We start from the raw sequence: 19,423 nt of genomic DNA, 5'->3' as shown, positions 1-19,423 counted from the left end.
ACCATTTTTCGTCTTATCTTAGGCTTACAAAAGTCGAAAAGGACGTGTGTAGGTGTGTATTATTGACCAGATAAAGGGGAAAGAGGAAAGCAGTAAAATGAGGGTTTTACTGTTAGGTTGGACAGTCAGAGAGGAGGAGAAGTAATCAGAAAATGAGATTTGAGGACTATGATGAAGGATCAAGGAGAGGAAAGAAGAAAAAACCAGTTTTTTGAGAGGAGATGCGGCTAATAGCGTGAATAAGGTGCGTCGGGTAAAAGTAGGGGCATTTTCAACCTATGAAAAAGTTGGCCTCATATGATGGATGGTGGATGTTAAAGGTGGAGTCCACGTGAATAAGTAAAAATTTTTAAAAATTTTAATAGAAGAGATATAAAAAGAAATTGAAAAGGAGAGAAGAAAAAGTGAGACCGATTAAAGAGGTCTAAAAAATTACATAGGTAATGTTTCAGAATCTCCACCAACAGGAAAATTATGTTTTCTTGCATTGTGATTGGTCCACATCATTTTTGAGGTTGTCAAATTGCATTAAATGCAGTCGCGTGATAATGTGGCAAAAGCAATATTTTCCTGCTCGTGGCAAGCAGAGGATCCGGATTCAATGCTTTTCTTTGAAACAAACAAACCTTTTTTCTTCTTGCCCTGTAATTATACCATTTAAAAAACATAATCTAAGCAGAAACCAAGATTTGGTCATTTATTGGACGGTAAATGCATGATAAAAATCCAACGGTATATTTCGACGAATCAGACGTGAGGATTGTTCACGAATGAATAGAAAGGGTGCGTTCCATAATGTATTCTTTTTGCAGATTTTGAGTACCTGCGTATCATGCGTCATACTCCGCCAGAGTATAAATTAACCCCCCAAAATTAAAATCCCGTCACAGGCTGAGAAGGCTACGAGCAACGTCGCCGCCTCCCTTCTTTTCCTGTGAGAGAGAGAGAGAGGGTTTGCGAAGAATCGCCTTGAATATCATGTAAAAATCGCGTGATTTCTCAAGAATTTCTCCTTATATTCTCTTGAAAATTTGATCTAATGGTGAATGCTGCTGCTCTTCTCGGATCCACAATCACCGGCGAGGTGCGTTGGATTTTTAACCCCTCTCTACTTTCTCGATTTCTTCATGCAATCGAACACTGTTTTCTCCAATCGGAATCTGATTAGTTCGTTCGTTTGTGTTTTCTGTATTTGCTATTCGGAAGGATTCTCTCTCTCTCTCTCTCTCTCTCTCTCTCAATACCTGATATTTTGGTTAAAAAAAGACCCGGTAATCGTTTCTTGGGAGCGTGGGAATGCTGGCCTTGTTTGTTTTTTTAAATTTTTCTTCTTCTTCTTCAGTATCTATTGTGAAATGATACGAACGATTGAACGGTGCGGCCCACCCATGAGCGGACTGGCATGATTTTTTTGCCAGATGATCTTCATGGTGGGGCGTACCATTTGCAAGTACGGACGTAATACACAGCTGGCACTTTTGGCTGGAAATTGCTGTTTGGGCGACAAGTTAGTGTCCTTCCAGCGTTACCTAGTCAGTTTTCACTTTGTTACGGAGAGGTTTTTGATACTGTGGCTGTGTATGGCACTCGATACGGGTACACTCTGGAATTTTACATATGACATCTTATCTCAAATTAAACTGGCTAAATTGTGGAACCCACTGACGTGAAATTAGATTCCTAAAGTCAGATTGATTCAATAACCTCTCATTCAATTGAAACTTGTTTGTCAAAATATGGCTATTGGATTTTTTTCCTTTTTTTAAATTCATCTTTAACTGTCCAATAAATGTCGATCTGATTTTTCAAACAATCAAATAAGTCTAAATTTTGGTTCATGGTACATCTAAACTGGGACCCATAATTTGGACAGCTCAGTTTGAATCACTTGTATGCCATATATCCAATTTCTAAGTAATTTCCAAGTTCCTGTGTATCAATCATTACACTCTGCCAGAGTATCAAAGTTTTTCACTTCTATTATTAGGGGATTGATATCTGTACCCACCCTGGTTATTAGATATACCCTTGTTTTTCTACTTATTTTAAGGTTGTTGTTTAACTTTCATAGTATTGTTTTACCAGAAGTAGAAAGAAAGGGTTTATCTATGGTGGATGTTAAGTAGTGGCTGTCTATGTTGTTATTGTTGTTGTTGTTTTTATTATTGGTTTTAGTATCTAACATAATTATTGACATTGTTGTTCTTGTTCTTGATCTTGTTGTGATTTTCTTGTACCTGGTTTGATTATTTGGGGAGCTTCCCATGAGGTCGAGCTGTGTGGGCCCTACTGTGATCTATTGTGGACATCCACCCCATCAATCAGATGCAGTGGTGGGCCATGGGCCTAAAAAGCAGGCCAATCAATGACTTAAGTGGGCCAGACCACAGGCAACAGTTGAAAGTGGATACCCACCTATCATTCATGATCATTTATAGGGCCCTTTGAGATGTGGTTCAGACATCCAACCCATCGATTGTGTGTCTCACTTGGTTGAGGGGGGTCACATTAAGTTTCAGCCATGTCAAAAACTCAGTTGGGCCCCACCAAGTGGTTTTAGGCACAATTTCACATGGTTTCAGATGGTATGGCCCACTTGAGTTTTCGATACGGTTGATTTCTGGGATATCCCATAACCTAGAGGGGACTCGCCAAATGCACGGTATGGATGTCCAGTTTTAATTGGTAGGGATCACGAGGTTGTCACTCGGCTGTTTATTGTTCTGATCTTTATGTGTTCTAATTGTGTAAAGTCGCAAATGCATATTGCACACACATTGTTTTTAGTGTTTCTTTGTGTGGAGCCTGCACCAGTGACCATTGGTCCTTAGAAAGAAAGGTGAAAAAAGAGCTGTTGGTTTCTTAAGTGGGTTGGTTTTAATAGTTGCAACTAAATGAATTTTAGTTCTGTAGGTTTTTTTTGTTGTTTGTATGGGACCTGCACCGATGGAACATTGGTTCTTGTTAGAAAGAAAGATGACAAAAAGGAAGGAAGAAATATAAAAACAAAGAAAAAAAGTGCTAAGTGCTATTGTTTTCTTCTTGAGTGGATTGATTCTATTCATTTGCATTGGTTTAGATTTGACTACTTGCAACAAAGAGAATTTTTTAGTCGTAAGTGATCATTAAATGCAACAATCGATATCCGTAGCATTAGATGCCAATTGGTTTTAGTTTAGCATATATCGTACATGTGATGACCAGTGGTGCTTCTGTGGATGAGTTGTGATATGATGAGAAATTGAAGTTCTTATTGTAGTCTACCTATGGACAATAAAAGTATATTCCACATTGATGTTTAATTTGCTTCAAGATTCAATCTTTGCAGGTTGGGTTGCGGTTGCTGCTCTGCCCACTTGGTTCCAATGTTGTTATTCGAACTGCATGGTAAGCTCTAGATTCTTGCAGTTTCAAACAAGAGAACTTTGTAAAGAATCTTCTTCATTCTATTGTTAAGATATACCACCACCGCCACCACCATTATCTAAGCCTTATCCCAATTAATTGGGGTTGGCTACATGAATCCTGTTCTGCATGCCAATCCATCGACGGCCATACCTTCAGTTAGACCATAGGTCATCAAGTCTTTTCTTACTACCTCCATCCACATCCTTTTGGGCCTTTCCCTTGCGCTTTTAGAGCCTTCAACTTGTGTTAACTCACTTCTAACTAGTGTGGTTCTTGGTCCCCATTGCACATGACCAAACCATCCAAATCTACTTTCCCTCATCTTATTTCTATCGGTGCTACTGATAGGTTCCTCGAATGCATTCATTTTTGATTTTATCCTTTCTCGTCTTGCCATCATCCATCTCAACATCCTCATTTCAGCTACAATCATCCTATGAACATGCTGTTCCTTAACTGCTAAAATTTTGTCCCATAAAGCATGACTTGTCTTATAGCTACAATCATCCTGTAAAATTTCCCTTTCAGCTTGAGCTATAAACAACGATCACATAAAACTCTAGAGTTGCATCTCCATTTCTTGCACCAGCTTGAATTCTATGGGCAACATCCTTCTCAATCTCTCCACTTTCATGAACTATTAACCCAAGGCATCGAAAGTGGTCATTTTGGGAAACTTCTTGGTCAGCAATCTCAATATGTTTATAAACTTTTTAATTGGCATTCTATTCTATTGTTAAAGTTCTTATTTTTATTTTTATTTTTATTATATATCAGGAGTAATGCCAATCTTCACAATTAGCATGTCTCTTGATATTTGAATACTATGCTTTCTATCGTAGTAGCCATGGGAAATTTTAGGTTGGCTTTTTATTTTTATTTTTATTTTTATTTTTAATGACATAACAGCTGGTGTTATTGATTATTTTTGGCTTCTTCAGCTGTACCGTGGGAATTGTTTTGCCTGTATACTCTACATTCAAGGCCATAGAGAGGAAAGATCAGAGCGAGCAAGAACGGTGGCTTGTATACTGGGCAGGTGATGAGTCTGCTTGGTTGTTTTTGGGTTCTCTACTTAAGATTGGAAATCTTCTTGCTTATATGTTCCTAAGGTTCACCGTGTGCTTTTAGCTAACAAGCCAGGCCCTTGAGCCTTGAGGATATGGCAGTGTACCATAACCATGGCAGCCATAATTCATGTTCTCATGGAAGATGTTTTATAAGCCTATGGGACAACATTGTCCTCAATTTACAATCAGCAAGCATATAAATCTGATAGTATTGCACAGATATCCTTTTAAAAAAATAAAAATAAAAAAATCTGTTAGCCGAATTGCATTTTATTACAATATGACAAACCTTGGAAATTATATTTTGAAATAAATCAGATTAAATCCCTTGAGGTATTAAAGGGATCCTTTAATCTTACTCCTAGAGAGGCGAATGAAATGACAAATATCCTCACCAAGGGTTTAAGTATTCTTTTTATATGCATTACTAACTCTTATCCATTGACTTTATTTATCGTTTATATGTTTTATTTTATATTAATAAAAAAATGTTCCCAATAAAAAAACATAAAAGCCTCCTTTTATGAAGACTTCACATTGCTAACTAGTAGCATAGCATACTTCATGCTTCTGCTGTTATTTTGGCCTCTCACTTTAGCATTGAGGTCCATGCATGTTATTATTATTACGCGTGCAAAAAATGGATATTAGGTTCATGTTAAACCTTTCTACCTTTTTATTTAATTTTACTTGCTGTAGGGCCCGTTTGGTGTGCGTCATAGCACTATTCGTGTAGAAATAGTGCTGCCAACACAGACAATTTCTTGTTTGGCTTGCTAAATCTCTATGTGGACATCTTTTAAAAAAAAAAAAAAAAAATCTCTATGCAGACAGCACGGTTAGTAAGATAGCATTATTCCTGCCTTTTTTTTTTTTAAGGCCAATTTGGATTCATGGAAAGGAAAGGAAGTGAAACATTGTTTCCCATGAAACTCACTCTTTGTTGTTTGTGAAGTCTTTCTTTGTGGGAAACACTTTCTTTATTTTCCCACCTCATGATTGCATTTACCTATAATGGAACGAAAATGGGTTTCTCAAGGGTTAAGCCCAAATGTACCACCGTCCATCTTCAATTGCCTCACATGTGCCAAATGAGCCATTGTCCACCTTCAATTATGCCCCACATGTACCACTATGCCACATGAGCTAATGTGCTACATGTCACCATCCATCTTCTCTTGTGCCCCACATGTGTAAAGCATCTCACATGTGCTAATGGGGCCACATGTGACACGATCCATCTTCTCTTGCCCCTCACGTGCTACTGCCAACATGCCACATGTACCACCTTTCATCTTTTCTTGCACCTTACGTGTGCAAAGGACTCCACATGTGCCAATGTGCCACATCTACCACCATCCATCTTCAATCTCTCTTAATATGCCACATGTGCCAATGGTGCCAATGTGCACAAGTGTTGCCATCTAGCTTCAAGTGCTCACGTGTCAAATGTGCCAATGTATGTCTTGTGCAACCTGTTCCACTGTAGAACTTCAAGCACCTCACATGTATCGCGTGTGCCACAATTCAGCTTCAAGAGCCCACATATGCTGCGTATGCCACAATTCAGCTTCAAGAGCCCACATATGCTGCGTATGCCATGTGCCACTATCCATCTTCAAGCATCCCACGTGTACTACATGTGCTAATTTGGCACATGCTAGTGACTACCTAGAGCTTTTTTTCCTAAGAAATCTTTTGTTTTGCCAAACAACAAATTTGAAGATCCTAAATTTTTCTTGGAAAATCTTGTTTAAAAAAAGAGGAAAACAATGTTTCCTTTCCAACAGTTTCCTAGAAAATAGGTTTTCCAATAAACACTATTTCCTTCCCTATGCTTTCCATGAATCCAAACAGGCTCATTGTTAATTGCTACGCTATAGATTATTACTAATAGCTGGATTCTGAGAAAGAAGTGAATCCAACTATTTTGTAATGACCATGGTAGCATCCTTGCATAGCCACATAGGGGGGCAGGAAGAGGGGTTGTGTGTAGGATCTAAACCGCCATGGATACACCGCCTCATGTTCACCATGGATCCCAAAAATCAGGCCAATCCAAAGCTTTGGTGGGCCCTACCATGGGAAACAGTTTGAAAGGGAATATCTACCATTGGTTTTGCGAGTGGCCCACCGTGGTGTTTATATGAAATCCAATTTGTTCATATGATGAGATCTATGAGGATGAAGAGAATCCCAAAATATCTGGCCATTCCAAAACTAAGGTGGGTCCACCACGGTGAATTAAAAGGTTCAATGAATGAATTTCACTGTTTCCTATGGTTTGGCCCACCTAAGTTTTGGGTCAAGGTCAAGCATGGGGTGGCTCACCTGATGGATGGTGTTGATCTCATGAACATAAGTAGTTCCCCCATGTTAGACATAGGTAGGCATGCTTCCATATGCCTATCATCAAGTCATTGTGTGTTGCTGGGTTTACTGATTTCACAGGGCATGGGGATTATTACAGCTTTGGAGTATGATGGTTGATACACATCCCCTCATAAAATTATATGTCTCAAGGTTATACTTATACAATAATCCAGACCATCTAAATTGTTGACTCAGCCACAATGGAGCATTACAAAAAATTCTCTAGCCCGAGACACATGCAGTGATGCGAGACAGTATCTGCTATTGAATGCTGTTCACTAACCATACAAGCTTTTACCAATAGCTATTATTAGTATTACTGCCAAACAATAGATGAATATTATCATCGTAATTGTAATTATCATAAAATATTGCCATATCCAGACTACGTTATCTACACAGCTATATGACACGTGCCAAACGGGCCCCTAGCCTGCATGCTGTATGATAATGATAGAACATTTGTTTCTGCTTCATATTGGCAGCATACGGATCTTTCAGCCTTGCAGAAGTTTTCTCTGACAAAATTCTCTCCTGGTATGGGTCTCAGTTCCTTTTTGACATTCTCTATTGTCAGTGACCTTGGTAACTCATGGGGATGGATGGCATTTTTCTCTTAGTAACTGTGTACTTCTAATTGCAACTGACAACATGAGTCTATTGCCCCTTATTTTTGCCAGTTCTTTAATAACCTGTACCAGGCATGTAGGTTTTTCGTGTTTTCAATCTCTTAATGACATGATATTTTACATCAGTTAGTTATGCAAACGTCAGGTTTCTGCTTATGTTGGTTGAATCCAGGGTATATTGAAAATCAGAAGCATCTCTTGGTATTTTTGTAGGACAGGGTTTCGAGACTAATCATTCACCACTTACCATTATGTACTCAACTGCACTAAAGTCTGCAATTCTTTTCTGTTGCGGACAGATGGATCGGTCGTTACTTCCTCGAAAATCTTATGGTTGTCGTCCATATTCCTGGAATCTCATAAAACTTCACTGGAATACATTGTGAAGTTTTATTTTGAGAAAATTCTTTTACAACCACCCTATATGGGTGTGCCCATATTTTCCTTCTAATCCCCTCATGACATCATCATCATCTGAGCCTTAACCCCAACTAATTGGGGTCGGCTATGTTGGAAGTTATGGCAACCCTCCTACTTTTTCCACGTTGGGGACGGGTGATGAGAGCATTAAACTCCCACAGGCGCAATGTGATTGACTATTACATAGGTTGATTGCAATCAAGCACTATTTAATAGTCTATTACATGGTTGATTACAATCAACAAGTTTATTACAGTCAACGAGTTTGTTCTTTTAATCACCTCTCTGTTCCAAATATAGTGCACAATTGCATGGTTGCTGGTGTTCAGATGCAAGTCCTTTTCACAAAAAAAGGAGTGTGCATCAGGCATCAGCTTATTGGTCAAATGAATACACTCTCGACTCTTGAGGAATGAACTATGAGGGATGATAATGTAAAAAGTTGAACCTCTTGATGTTGACAATCTACTGTTTAAATGAATTGATAGCATAGAGGGCCTAGGGGTATGGAAAACTAAATAGAAAAATATAAAATAAAAATAGGCCACCTTTTTTCTTTACGGACTTTACTAAAAAGACATAGAAGTTTAGCAATTTTGGTCTTTGAAGAGTGCAAATCCACTTGAGAAGAAGTTGGATGTTTCTTTGATCCTAAAAGAGCTTCCCATCAGTCCTATGCTGAGAATACCATAAATAGCGGGTTTATTAGGTGGGCCTTAGATAAAAAATAAGAAGGGTTTAAATGCAACAGTTCGCCTAATTAAACACTTAGGCATGATGCAGACAGTTGTTTGAACTGCTTTTCGTGGTTCCTTGCTGAAACAGTTCTTTACTTGATTGGTAAATCGATATTTTGGAAAACAAATGTTAACCTGCTCACAATGAATATTTGGGTCTTGATTGCTGTTGTATCATGATGTCATGCTCACCTATATCTGTGTTACACAATTCCTGAATTATAAAAATTTCCTTTTCACCTAGTGTGAAGGTTTTGTCTTTAGGTAGTTTCACCTTGTGCATTTGTACTCAAGTATTTGACAATATTTTATAATGATAATGAACTTTATACTTGGTCTTTTAAAATTCACTTATTTGTGATGTTTGCAGGTTTCCGCCATATTACTATGTGAAGTTTGCGTTTCTTGTTTGGCTCCAATTTCCACCTGCTGATGTATGTTTCTCTGAACCTTGAGCATGCTCTGCCCCCCCAGACACACACACACACATAAGAAGAAGAAGAAGAAAAGCAAAAAAGTCACTAAGCCAACATGATGTTTCTTTCACTCAATGTTGCATGGAAGAGCTGCTATAAATTTCACAATTTACTAAATGTTTGGACGTATTGGTGGCAGTTGATGATGATAATGCATGGTAGATGTGTCAGAGAGAAGTTACATGTATTTATCATCTATAATGTATTAATTATTCTTTTCTTTACATGGGGAACTTTCTTTTCTCGGTGGATCCATATGGTTGTAAAAATCGTGTGTATCAGATGAATGAACCATGTGATCCTTCCCTTTAAGATACTGATTTTATCTGCCAACTACAGAGTACATAATCTTTTATGGTATGAGTGAGGGAGGGTGACACCTATTGCACACAACACATGTTGAAGAAAGCACACCTTCCAGGCATTATAGGTCCTGTACATGCCTATCAAGAGCAATGCCGGAGTGGCAAGCTGGTCTGGCATCTGTATCTACTGAGGTGGGTGGGGTAGGTTGCCAGCCAGGCAGGTCCCATACGTCAACAAAGACGAGTATTGTGTTGTGATCAGTGTTTGAAGTATTGGTATTATTACATGTATCGATGACCGGGGATATAGAAACATATATTAGTCTCGAAAAAATATCATTGTCTGAGGGAAACATTTGGGGTAATGTTGGGTAAAAGGTGGAATTTTTCGGTAAAACTTCAGGAGATGTTAAAAGACACATGTTTACGCACATAGGAATCAAAATTGCATAGTAAGTTTCCATTTTATAGTGGCCTAACCATGTGTTTTCGATAAAATTATTATAAAATAAATATATAATATTTGTAGCCAATCAATAGATTGGCCAACACTTCTCAATATATAAAATTTCCACGTTAATTAAGAGTGAAGAACACAATTTTCAATATAAAAATGAAAAAAAATAAGATTTCCTCAATTTCCCCATTGTTTGCTTAAATGTTATTATTATTATTTTTTTAAAATTTTTTATTTCCCACAAATCCATGTCAATGCATGAGAATCATGCATAGATATGGATTTCTATTACAATCCATACTAACATTTGAAAAAAAAAAGGAAGTTTCTATGATTTTTTTTTTTTTTTGTCACCTTTTGAGTTCCGGCCATCTTCGTTGCACCCATTTACCGATCCTGGTATTTGGGATATTATCAATGGTATTGCCGATACTAGGAAACTTTTATAAAGGATTCTTCTCAAAGTATTGCTGGTATTGATAATATCGCCAAGTATCACCGATATTATTGAAAATATTGGCGATATTACAATTCCAGCAATTTCGGTGTTGCTGACCTAGCGATACTGATAGTATTGGCGATATAATCCATAATATCGCCGATATTTGGAACATTGGTTGTGATCGCCTCAAATTTAGTCACTTGTGAGGTACTTAAGGAGGGTGGAATGGTGAAGAAGCACCTTGGGATTTAATTCCAAATGTATGATGAAGGTTAGCCCATTAAGGATCTGGATGGTTTGCTTTTAGGGCACCTTTGCAACGGAAGATAGCCAAGGGTAGCATCCTCAGTCTGGAGTGGTAGAGAGCTAGGTTTTGCAAAGCGTGCTAAGCAGTGTGCAAACAAAGTTTTTGATTAAATATGTGAAGTTCAATGTATTACGTAGTGCACTGGCTCTCCAAGGGGTGCAATAGATGCACTCAAATGTTATCCAAGTTTGTCAGATACTTATAATTGTTCTAGAGGGTATAGCATGTGCAACACGTGGAGAGAGGAAGGGAGAGGGAGAGAGATCAGAGAGGATGCAGTCTATACAAAGGAAGGGATGCATGCACACCTTGGATGCCAAATTCCACACCAATGAATAAATCTCTAGATTAGCAAGAGCAAACAAAATGTTTAGCCCCTGCTGAGATAGACCACTAATTACCCTAAAAACAGAAGATAAAGACCAAGGAATATCAGACTTCCCTTTCTCCCAGTGACTGAGACATTCAATGATGATTTCCTGCTGCTGGAATTGCTTGGGGACCAGCCTAACGGCCTCCCTGATAGCAAAAGCGGCCTCCTGGTCTGTACGTTCGACCTTTGCTGGGTCCAAGAAAGCCAAAATCATCTGCATGCCATTGCCACCATTGAAAACATTTGAGTTGCAGTTGGTGGGCCCAATGCACATCTTCACTGTTTTCTGTTTCAGTTATAGATTTTCAGATAATGGCTCATGCTTCATGTTCTATTTAGATGCTAGACCCTTCCACTTCAGTCTCTGTCTGTTTCAATTTATTTCCATCTGTGTTTCTGCGATGGTTTCTCTAATTTAACTTGTTAGAGATGAACTTTTAGATAGATTGGGGCAGAGCCCACAGAGATTCTTCGACGGGTCAGTGATGTGTTTGCCTTGTTGTCAGGGGTCAAGGCAATTGTACACAAGGCATCTGCGCCCATTCCTCACAAGGCATCAGGCTCGACTTGATCAAGTAGTGGATTCTGCTTCTGGTGAAATAGTAAGCTTCTTGAACATGTCCATGATTTGTTTCCATTTACTGAATGGTAGGAAAATGAGGTTTGCAACAATCTATTATCTACCCAAGGTACCAAAAAAACATTGGTTTTTCCCTTCTTGACCTATCTCAAGTTTAAACTATGTCCAACCCATATCTATTTCTTTCTAGTTCTTCCACTTGTCATTCTCACCAGCCATATTAAAACAAAACTGTGAATCATAAATAGTATCCTATGTGGGGTTTAGGTTGACTTGAGTATTAATGGGGCGTGCTCTAGTGTTACCGGTACCACCACTGCCCTTATATTGGTACCTATAAGTTGGGCCCACGTGATATATTGCACCATTCAACCCTTTAATCAGATGCGTCAGAAACACTTAAGGCCCAATAATCATCCTGATACAAACTGCAGTGGCCCAGAAACAAGCTGAGAGGGAAGGCAAACCCTCAAATTTAACGAGGGCATACTGTAAAACAAGCCTGATTTTTGGCCTGAACCTTCACTTGTCCTGGATGAAGGGTCTTATATAAATTGCATTCTATATATACAACACAGTAGCCCTCCACTCTAATCAATGGTTCGTGTTCCCTCTCAACATGTTCCAAGTACTATGGCCCACCTGAGTTTTGGATTGGGCTGGTTTCTGGGGGCTAGGTAAGCATCTGATGGACGGGTTGGATTCCACAAACACATCACTGGGACCCGCATATGGTTGGTGCCACAGTAAGGCTATGATGGTGGTATTGGTACCACTGGAGCATGCCCCTTAAATAATTTGATGACAATCAAATGACTAGAAGGATTTTTCCAACTTTCAGGCCAAGTTCGTCAGTGCACACCAGGCAGAAATCCAATTTGTGAGGGCTTTGCTTGGGAGGTTTTTTATAGCAGGTATGCATCAGACCCCTCTCCAATGGCTAGTTTTATTTGCTCTTTGTTATTTTGTTCGTATTCAACTACCCGTGTTGGACATGAATCAGGTATGGAACCTTTTGATCATTCTAATGCCTTTTTTTTTATTTTTATTTTTTATTTTTATAACACACGCACTCACACCCCACACACTCACACCACACGGTGGAATTTCACCACAATGGGTACTCAAACGCATGACCTCGTGTTGAAACTCTTGTGAGTCTACCACCGAGGCAAGGGTAAGGACCCTATCATTCTAATGCCTACACCCACACACAATAGCTGTGTTCTCTTGGGTCTTGATAACACAGCACTTAACCCATTTTTACCAAATTTACATGATTGATCTTTGCACAAGTATTTTACAGCGATCCATGCACACAACTCATTCCCTTGACAGATGCATGGATGGATCTTGTTGAGGCTATTTTTCCAAGATCATGCACATGAAATTTTGTAGTCAGACAGTTGTTTACAGGAACACAGGGATGTCAGACAGTAACATCTGAAAATCTTACATGCCTATGCTTCATACTGTCATGGGATAATGGGTCCCTACTTTTGGCTCAGTAGTAGACTCTCTGAGTTTTAACACTGAGGTCATGGGTTTGAGTGCCCATTGTGGGGTGTGCGAGTGTGCGAGTTATTTAAGAAAAAACTGTCATGTGATGATGTTGAAATATGTTTTATTTATCCAGATATCAGTTAGTAACAGCAGAGGAGGGCAATTAGTCATTGATAATTCTTTGCAGTTTATTACAGTGCAAAGAGCATGGCCCTACTTTAGAGGTCAACTGGTAGATAGGGGCCCACCCATTGGCTGTACATGGCTCCAAAATCACCTTCATGAGATGAACATTGCTATCAGAGCCTCCAAAATGTGATAGCAATAGTATGGCCATATCTTGTTTGCGGTCCATTTTGCAGGCCCGTAATTGCCTGGATATGATCGTCCAATTAGGACGGTAGGGGTACAAGTCATAATGGCCTCCTAATGCCCACTGTTGCCCCAAAAAGGGCTTCTCACTGTATTCTGGTGAGAATTCTCACTGGATTCACTGAAGCACATAGGATATAGAATTTTTTTGAACGATGTATGAATAGAAATTGTATATAAAAAAGCATAAGACAGAAATTGTATCTAGATATAGATATTCTTTAGAAGCATACAAAAATGGTATATATAAGGGTTTTGTTAACCTTCATAATGTTGGCAAATATGTCAACCTTCATAGCTGAACGTGTTCATTGATCCAAGCCGTCCATTAAAATAGCTTCTTTGATAGGCCATTGCCTCAAATCCAGATTGGAAAAGCGACCCAATGGTTGTGCCTACACTGTCAATTAATTGATGGTCAATAGTTTTCAACTTTTTCAGCTGTAATTGTATCGATGAGCACAGCACTGACATGTGCCAGTGAAGGTCAGTGAAGTTTACCACACTACACTAATGCGGCATAGGTAAAAAAATAAAATTTGAAGTAAATATTTTTTTAAAAAAAAGAAAGAAAGAAAGAAAAAGCACTGAATAACAAATGTTTTCCCACCTAGGGGTGAAGCTCAATGGGTTGGGTCAGGTTAGTTGCCAACCCAAATTCCTTTATACTCAACCCAACCTGATCTTAATACATGTGATTATTCACAATCCGACCTAACCTGGCCCGAATTTCCTCAACCTGAACCCAACCCGATTTCAAATCCGGTTGGTGTTTTCCAACCCAAATCCAATCTGAGGATGACAACCTGATCCAATCTGGGCCTAACCCAACTCGGGTTGGGTTGATGAGGTTCGTGTTGACCCGAACCTAATTTGGAGCCCTATCCCACCTTTTTAGTGGGTGCGCGTGCTTGTGATTGTTATACAGCCATGTTTCTTCTCTTTTATTTATTTTTTCTTTTCTTTCATTTGTTGTGTAAATTTCTCTGGTACCCTTTGGCAAAAGATAACCCATCACCTACTAATGGTTATAGGCTATGGCCCATATTAATTTTTTTTAATGCCTTCTGATTTTTTCCCACTTTTGCCCTCGAAAATCTCAAGTATCTGATATTTTCTAGGGCAAGATGCTTGTAAATGGGCCGTAGTTCACCTCAAGTGGGTTGTGGGTATTTAGTTGTCATGCAAAATCAGTTTCTTGAGCATCCCTAATTCAAAATTAGTTTTGATATCCATACATAATAAAATTTTATTTTTCTGAATCAGCACATCAAATGGTGAAGGATGTGATCCAGCCAGTACAACCACCGGGACGTGCTGCAATAGAAGGCCCAAGAAGACAACAAAGAAGACAGATTGAAGACTCAGAATCTGACCATGATGATTGATGATGTCCCACCTCTTCTTGTTAGATCAGCATAGGAGCACCACGACATGCCCATAAATTTCCTTGATGGGAAGTTGTTCAATACAACCAACATGTCTTTGTACTTATTTACAGTTGCAGGCGCTCATGCGTGTTTATGTGCCTTGTTCACGTGCCTGGTTGTGTTTAATATTTCTACGATGATCTCCCATTGTACGTCCTAACCTGTGGGTTAGATGAATTGATGTGTTAGTTTCATTATCGCATCATCATTTTCAAGTTGTCGTGATTTCTCCTAGTAGTTCTCAGTTGCAAAATATAGATAACAATGCATTAGGCTGTGTTTGGTTGCACCAAATATCATAAATTTCATGATATATTGAATCAAATTGGACTGATTAATCAATGAAATATCACGATATCTGGTGCAACTAAATGCAGTCTTAACAGAGGAATTTTATGATCAGCATCGGATCAACCTAGGGAACACCCAATCCAAAAAATCTCCTTTTAATTAGGAAAATCTTCACCATTCTATTGGTGGCGTCTCCAAAGAGGCAGTTAAAAAGGAGAAACTTACTGTAATATCCAAAATGGATGATGGCCAAAAATTGAATGGTGAGGATCTTCCTATCTGGGGGATATACAGGGCATTGTTTATCCAATTTGGCGTCCGCTGGATCAACAGTCTGTACCATTTAATCATGGGATCAGTGGTCCGAGAATCCCGAAATCCGTCACCAAAAAAAAAAAAAAAAATCTTGGTAAAGATTTAGGTAAGAATTATTTGATGGTTTGATGCTTGGCAAACCTAGAACAAATGTGGACCCCAATGTGGGTGGTTAGTAGGCCCCACTTTGGAGATGGGTAGTTCAAAAGACAACATTTCTCTGATCAAATTATCCTCTTAACTGATTGGTGGCCTACAAATGGACGGTTAAAAATCTTCAAAGAACAAGGATTTTCCAATCAATTTGTCAAAGTGGCATGCATTGGAGATCTGGTCGTTAATTGAGTGGCCCTACAGCGGAGGTGGTCACCTTGTCCAAACATTATGCGAAAATCCTGCTTGGATGGTCAGAAAATAAAACCTATTTAAGTGGCCCACTCTTTTTGGGTCAGGCTACGGTCACAGCTTCATCCCTCATTATGGCAGGATTTTTAAGCGGCCTACAAATCTTGGCAAATACCAGTCAAGGGCTCTTTTGGCTTGTTGCATTCGAGGCCCACGATCATTTGTCGGTCATGGGCCCACATGTGGAGATGATACAACCAAATATCTTCCACATGCTACTCAACTGTATATATCAATGGTCCAGATTACCCATTCAGCATGAGTTTTTGTACTGTGGCCCATATACAATATCATCCGAAGATGGATGGTTCCAGTCGTGGACCATTCTGCAATCTTTGCCCTAATGGAGCAACACACGTTTCAGAACTCATCAATTAATGAGGGGTTTATCTTTATTAACCGTTCATCTAATGTTTGCCAGTGGATTTGTTTGATATGCTGAGGGAGTACGAACATCCATGTACATTCGCACAGATGCCGTACACGTGGCATACGTGTATGTATATCAAAGTGTCCAAAATTTAGCCTGCACCGTAGATGGAGAAAATTTTCAAAATCGGACCGATCAGACGATCCTAAGGTCTTGGTTGAATTCAGTCTGCTGCCTGTCATTCACCTTAATTTTCAATTTTGTGGCCATTGATCGGGCAGTTAAGGTGATATGCTAATGAGAAACAGTGGGACCCACTACTTGAATGGTTTGGATTGGGGTATATGTATGCCATATGTACAGTGGGGTATGTTCCTGCACATAGATTATCATCATCTGCCATAGTATTAAAAAATTCTTAATTTATTAAAGGAGAAACGATCGCTTGACTCTATTTGGACATTCTTCATCCAACAGCGAAAATTCTACCCTACCAGAGTTGTTCTGTGGGGCCAGGAAATTCCATATGGATGATCAGAACGGTCCACGTGTCCATCACATGATGGAGACACATCGGAGTTGTAATGGATGATTCTCTCCCTCTTTTTTGTCCGGTGAGGTTAGGAAAAAGTGTCATTTGGCCTTTTTTGGTTGGAATTTGAAAATCAGGCGATGATGGGGCGTCACGATGGCCCACTAATGAGAAGCAGCGGACCGTTGATTCGAGGATCGCGAATTGCTGCTGTGGTCGTGATTGGCGCTCTCATCGGCTGTGCATTTGCCTTCATGTATCCGAATGGATTAATCGGGTCTGATCCGCCAGAGCATCAAAATCTCGAACTTGACCTCTATCCAGGTCCGGTTCTTTCATGCTGCGGTGCGTGGTTCTTTTGTAATTTTAACAATTTTCAAGATCAAGACCATTCATCAGGTGGGCCCCACCGCCCATGTTCCTGGTCGAAAAATCAGGCCACTCCTCTTGTCGGGTACACCACTATAAGAAAATACGTGGTGGCCTCACCTGATGAACGGCGTGGATCTCACATTAGCGGGCTAAGCTGGCACCTGGGGAATGATCACATACCATCCAACGTCTTGGAATTACAATACGCTCGAGCTGTGTGGGGCCCACCGTGATGTTTGAGTGGCATCCAATCCGTCAGTTGTATGTGTCCCCAATGTTAGGCTTCATCTCAAAATCCACCCTCATCCATAACTTAGGCGGCCATCGCAAAAGGAAAATGGGGGACATTGACATCCACCATATGGATTACCATATGGAATGTGGGGTCCACCATGTTGTTTATATTTCATCCAACCCATTCATCAGGTGCATCCATCAAGTATTAAGAAATACAACAAAATTTAAAAGATTCAGAAATTTAAGTGTGCCACAACAAGTTGATATATAGAATGCAGCATGATTGTACAGATCCCATGTGTGTGTTCCACCTAAGTTTTTGATTAATAATTCTCCGGAAATGCAGTGCAGATGAGGAGTCTCACGCGATGAACGGTTTGGATTCTACATACACATCATGGTGGGCTCCACATGGCTCCAGTGTATGGTAATTACCATGGGTTCGAACGCATGTGATCTTTCTAAGGTTCAGGTTGTAATGGTTTCTCTCGACCTGTACATATTATACGATTCTCGGGAAGCATCGATTTCTTTTTCTTATTTTGTTTTTCTCTGTGGTTGCTAGCTTAATCCATCCAAATACAAATCAACAGAGCGGATTAACATGTTGAAATCAGAACTAGCGTCATTATCAGAGAAAAATGGTGAACTGGAAAGGCATATCAGAGATCTGACCGTGAAGCTTGAGTGGGCCACACAAGAGAAGGATCATGCAGGGAAACAGTTGTTAACATTGTTGAAACAGCAGAAGTTGGAGCCTTTCAGCACTGTAAAACCTCTAAGAACCAACCCAATTATCATTCCCTACGAATCTGTGAATCCTACACTGGCAAACATACTCAAGAAAGTGGCTGTCCGGAGAGAGCTGATTGTTGCATTGGTGAATTCCAACGTGAAATCGATATTCAAGATATGGATGGATAGCATTAAAAAAGCAGGTATACCGAATTATCTAGTCGTAGCGTTGGAAGATGAAATGGCGGATTTCTGCAGATTGAATGGCGTTCCGGTGTATAGAAGAGAAGACCCAGATGAGTCTTCTCTGATGAGAATGTCAATTTGATTGGTCGAACAGGCAACAGCCATGAAGTTTCAGCACTGAAATTCCAAATCCTGAGGGAGTTTTTGCAGCTTGGCTATAGCATTCTACTCTCCGACGTTGATGTGGTGTACTTGCAGAACCCGTTTGATTATCTGTACCGGGATTCTGATGTGGAATGCATGACTGACGGCCACGATAACTTGACGGCCTATGGGTATGGTGAGGAATTCGACTATCCTCAAATGGGTTGGGGTCGGCACACCTATTCAATGCGGATATGGGTTTACGACACTGGCTTCTTTTACATAAGGCCTACAGTTGCGTTTATCGAGCTTCTAGATCGTGTTGTCGATCGACTCTCTCAAAAGCGGCGGATATGGGATCAACAGGACTTCAATGTGGAGCTGTTCTTCCCATCATGTCCAGGGTATATGGGCTCCATGCTTCGAAGCGGAAGATGGATTTCTATCTCTTCATGAACAGCAAGGTGCTGTTCAAGACTGTGAGGGGGAATGCCGAACTGCAGAAGTTAAAGCCGGTGGCTGTGCATGTGAATTTCCAACCGGTTAAGACTCAGAGAATGGAAGCGATATTGGAGTTTTACATTGAAGGCAGGGAAGATGCACTCACATATTTTCCAAACGGTTCGGACTGGTAGGGCATCATGCTCAAACACCAAGCTTCCTTTTTGCAGTTTCCATCCTTCTTTTCCTCTGCATTTTAGAAGGGAGAAGATTTCACCAAATGATATTATGTTTTTTTTTTTTCCTGGCAAGAGTATCTATGCAATTATTCAAATTGACACTGAATCTACTGAGTTAGGTTCAACTCCAAGACGAGGGTTGAGTTAAATGGGGTGACTTCATTTTTGTGAAACACAGAGAACTTGACTGAGTTCAATCTGAGCGAAATAAAAAATAAAAAATAAAAAATCAAAGAAGCCAATCAAGAACTCGAGGAAAACCTGAAACCATGCC

General features: G+C 39.7%; 1 protein-coding gene and 1 pseudogene across 3 annotated transcripts; both read left to right on the top strand.

The window, feature by feature from the left end:
• The first annotated feature begins 926 nt into the window (after positions 1–926).
• LOC131229078 (HVA22-like protein k) lies at positions 927–15,097 on the top strand. Of its 3 annotated transcripts, none has more exons than XM_058224940.1 (8): positions 927–1,084; positions 3,329–3,387; positions 4,350–4,447; positions 7,337–7,388; positions 9,008–9,071; positions 11,504–11,599; positions 12,419–12,491; positions 14,719–15,097. In XM_058224940.1, exons 1-8 carry the CDS (start codon positions 1,040–1,042, stop codon positions 14,838–14,840), a joined length of 609 nt encoding a protein of 202 aa, XP_058080923.1. In that variant the 5' UTR covers positions 927–1,039; the 3' UTR covers positions 14,841–15,097. The 3 variants fall into 3 exon arrangements, with proteins under 3 accessions (XP_058080923.1, XP_058080922.1, XP_058080924.1); XM_058224939.1 differs by having other exon boundaries at positions 3,314–3,387; XM_058224941.1 differs by lacking the exon at positions 11,504–11,599 and having other exon boundaries at positions 3,314–3,387.
• Positions 15,098–16,935: 1,838 nt separating this feature from the next.
• LOC131229499 (arabinosyltransferase RRA3-like) lies at positions 16,936–19,127 on the top strand (annotated as a pseudogene).
• The last annotated feature ends 296 nt before the right edge of the window (positions 19,128–19,423 follow it).

The sequence above is a fragment of the Magnolia sinica genome, chromosome 16 (assembly GCF_029962835.1).
Source record: "Magnolia sinica isolate HGM2019 chromosome 16, MsV1, whole genome shotgun sequence".
Lineage (NCBI taxonomy): Eukaryota > Viridiplantae > Streptophyta > Magnoliopsida > Magnoliales > Magnoliaceae > Magnolia > Magnolia sinica.
Note: the sequence above shows the minus strand (reverse complement) of the source record. Positions and strands in the feature narration are given on the sequence as shown.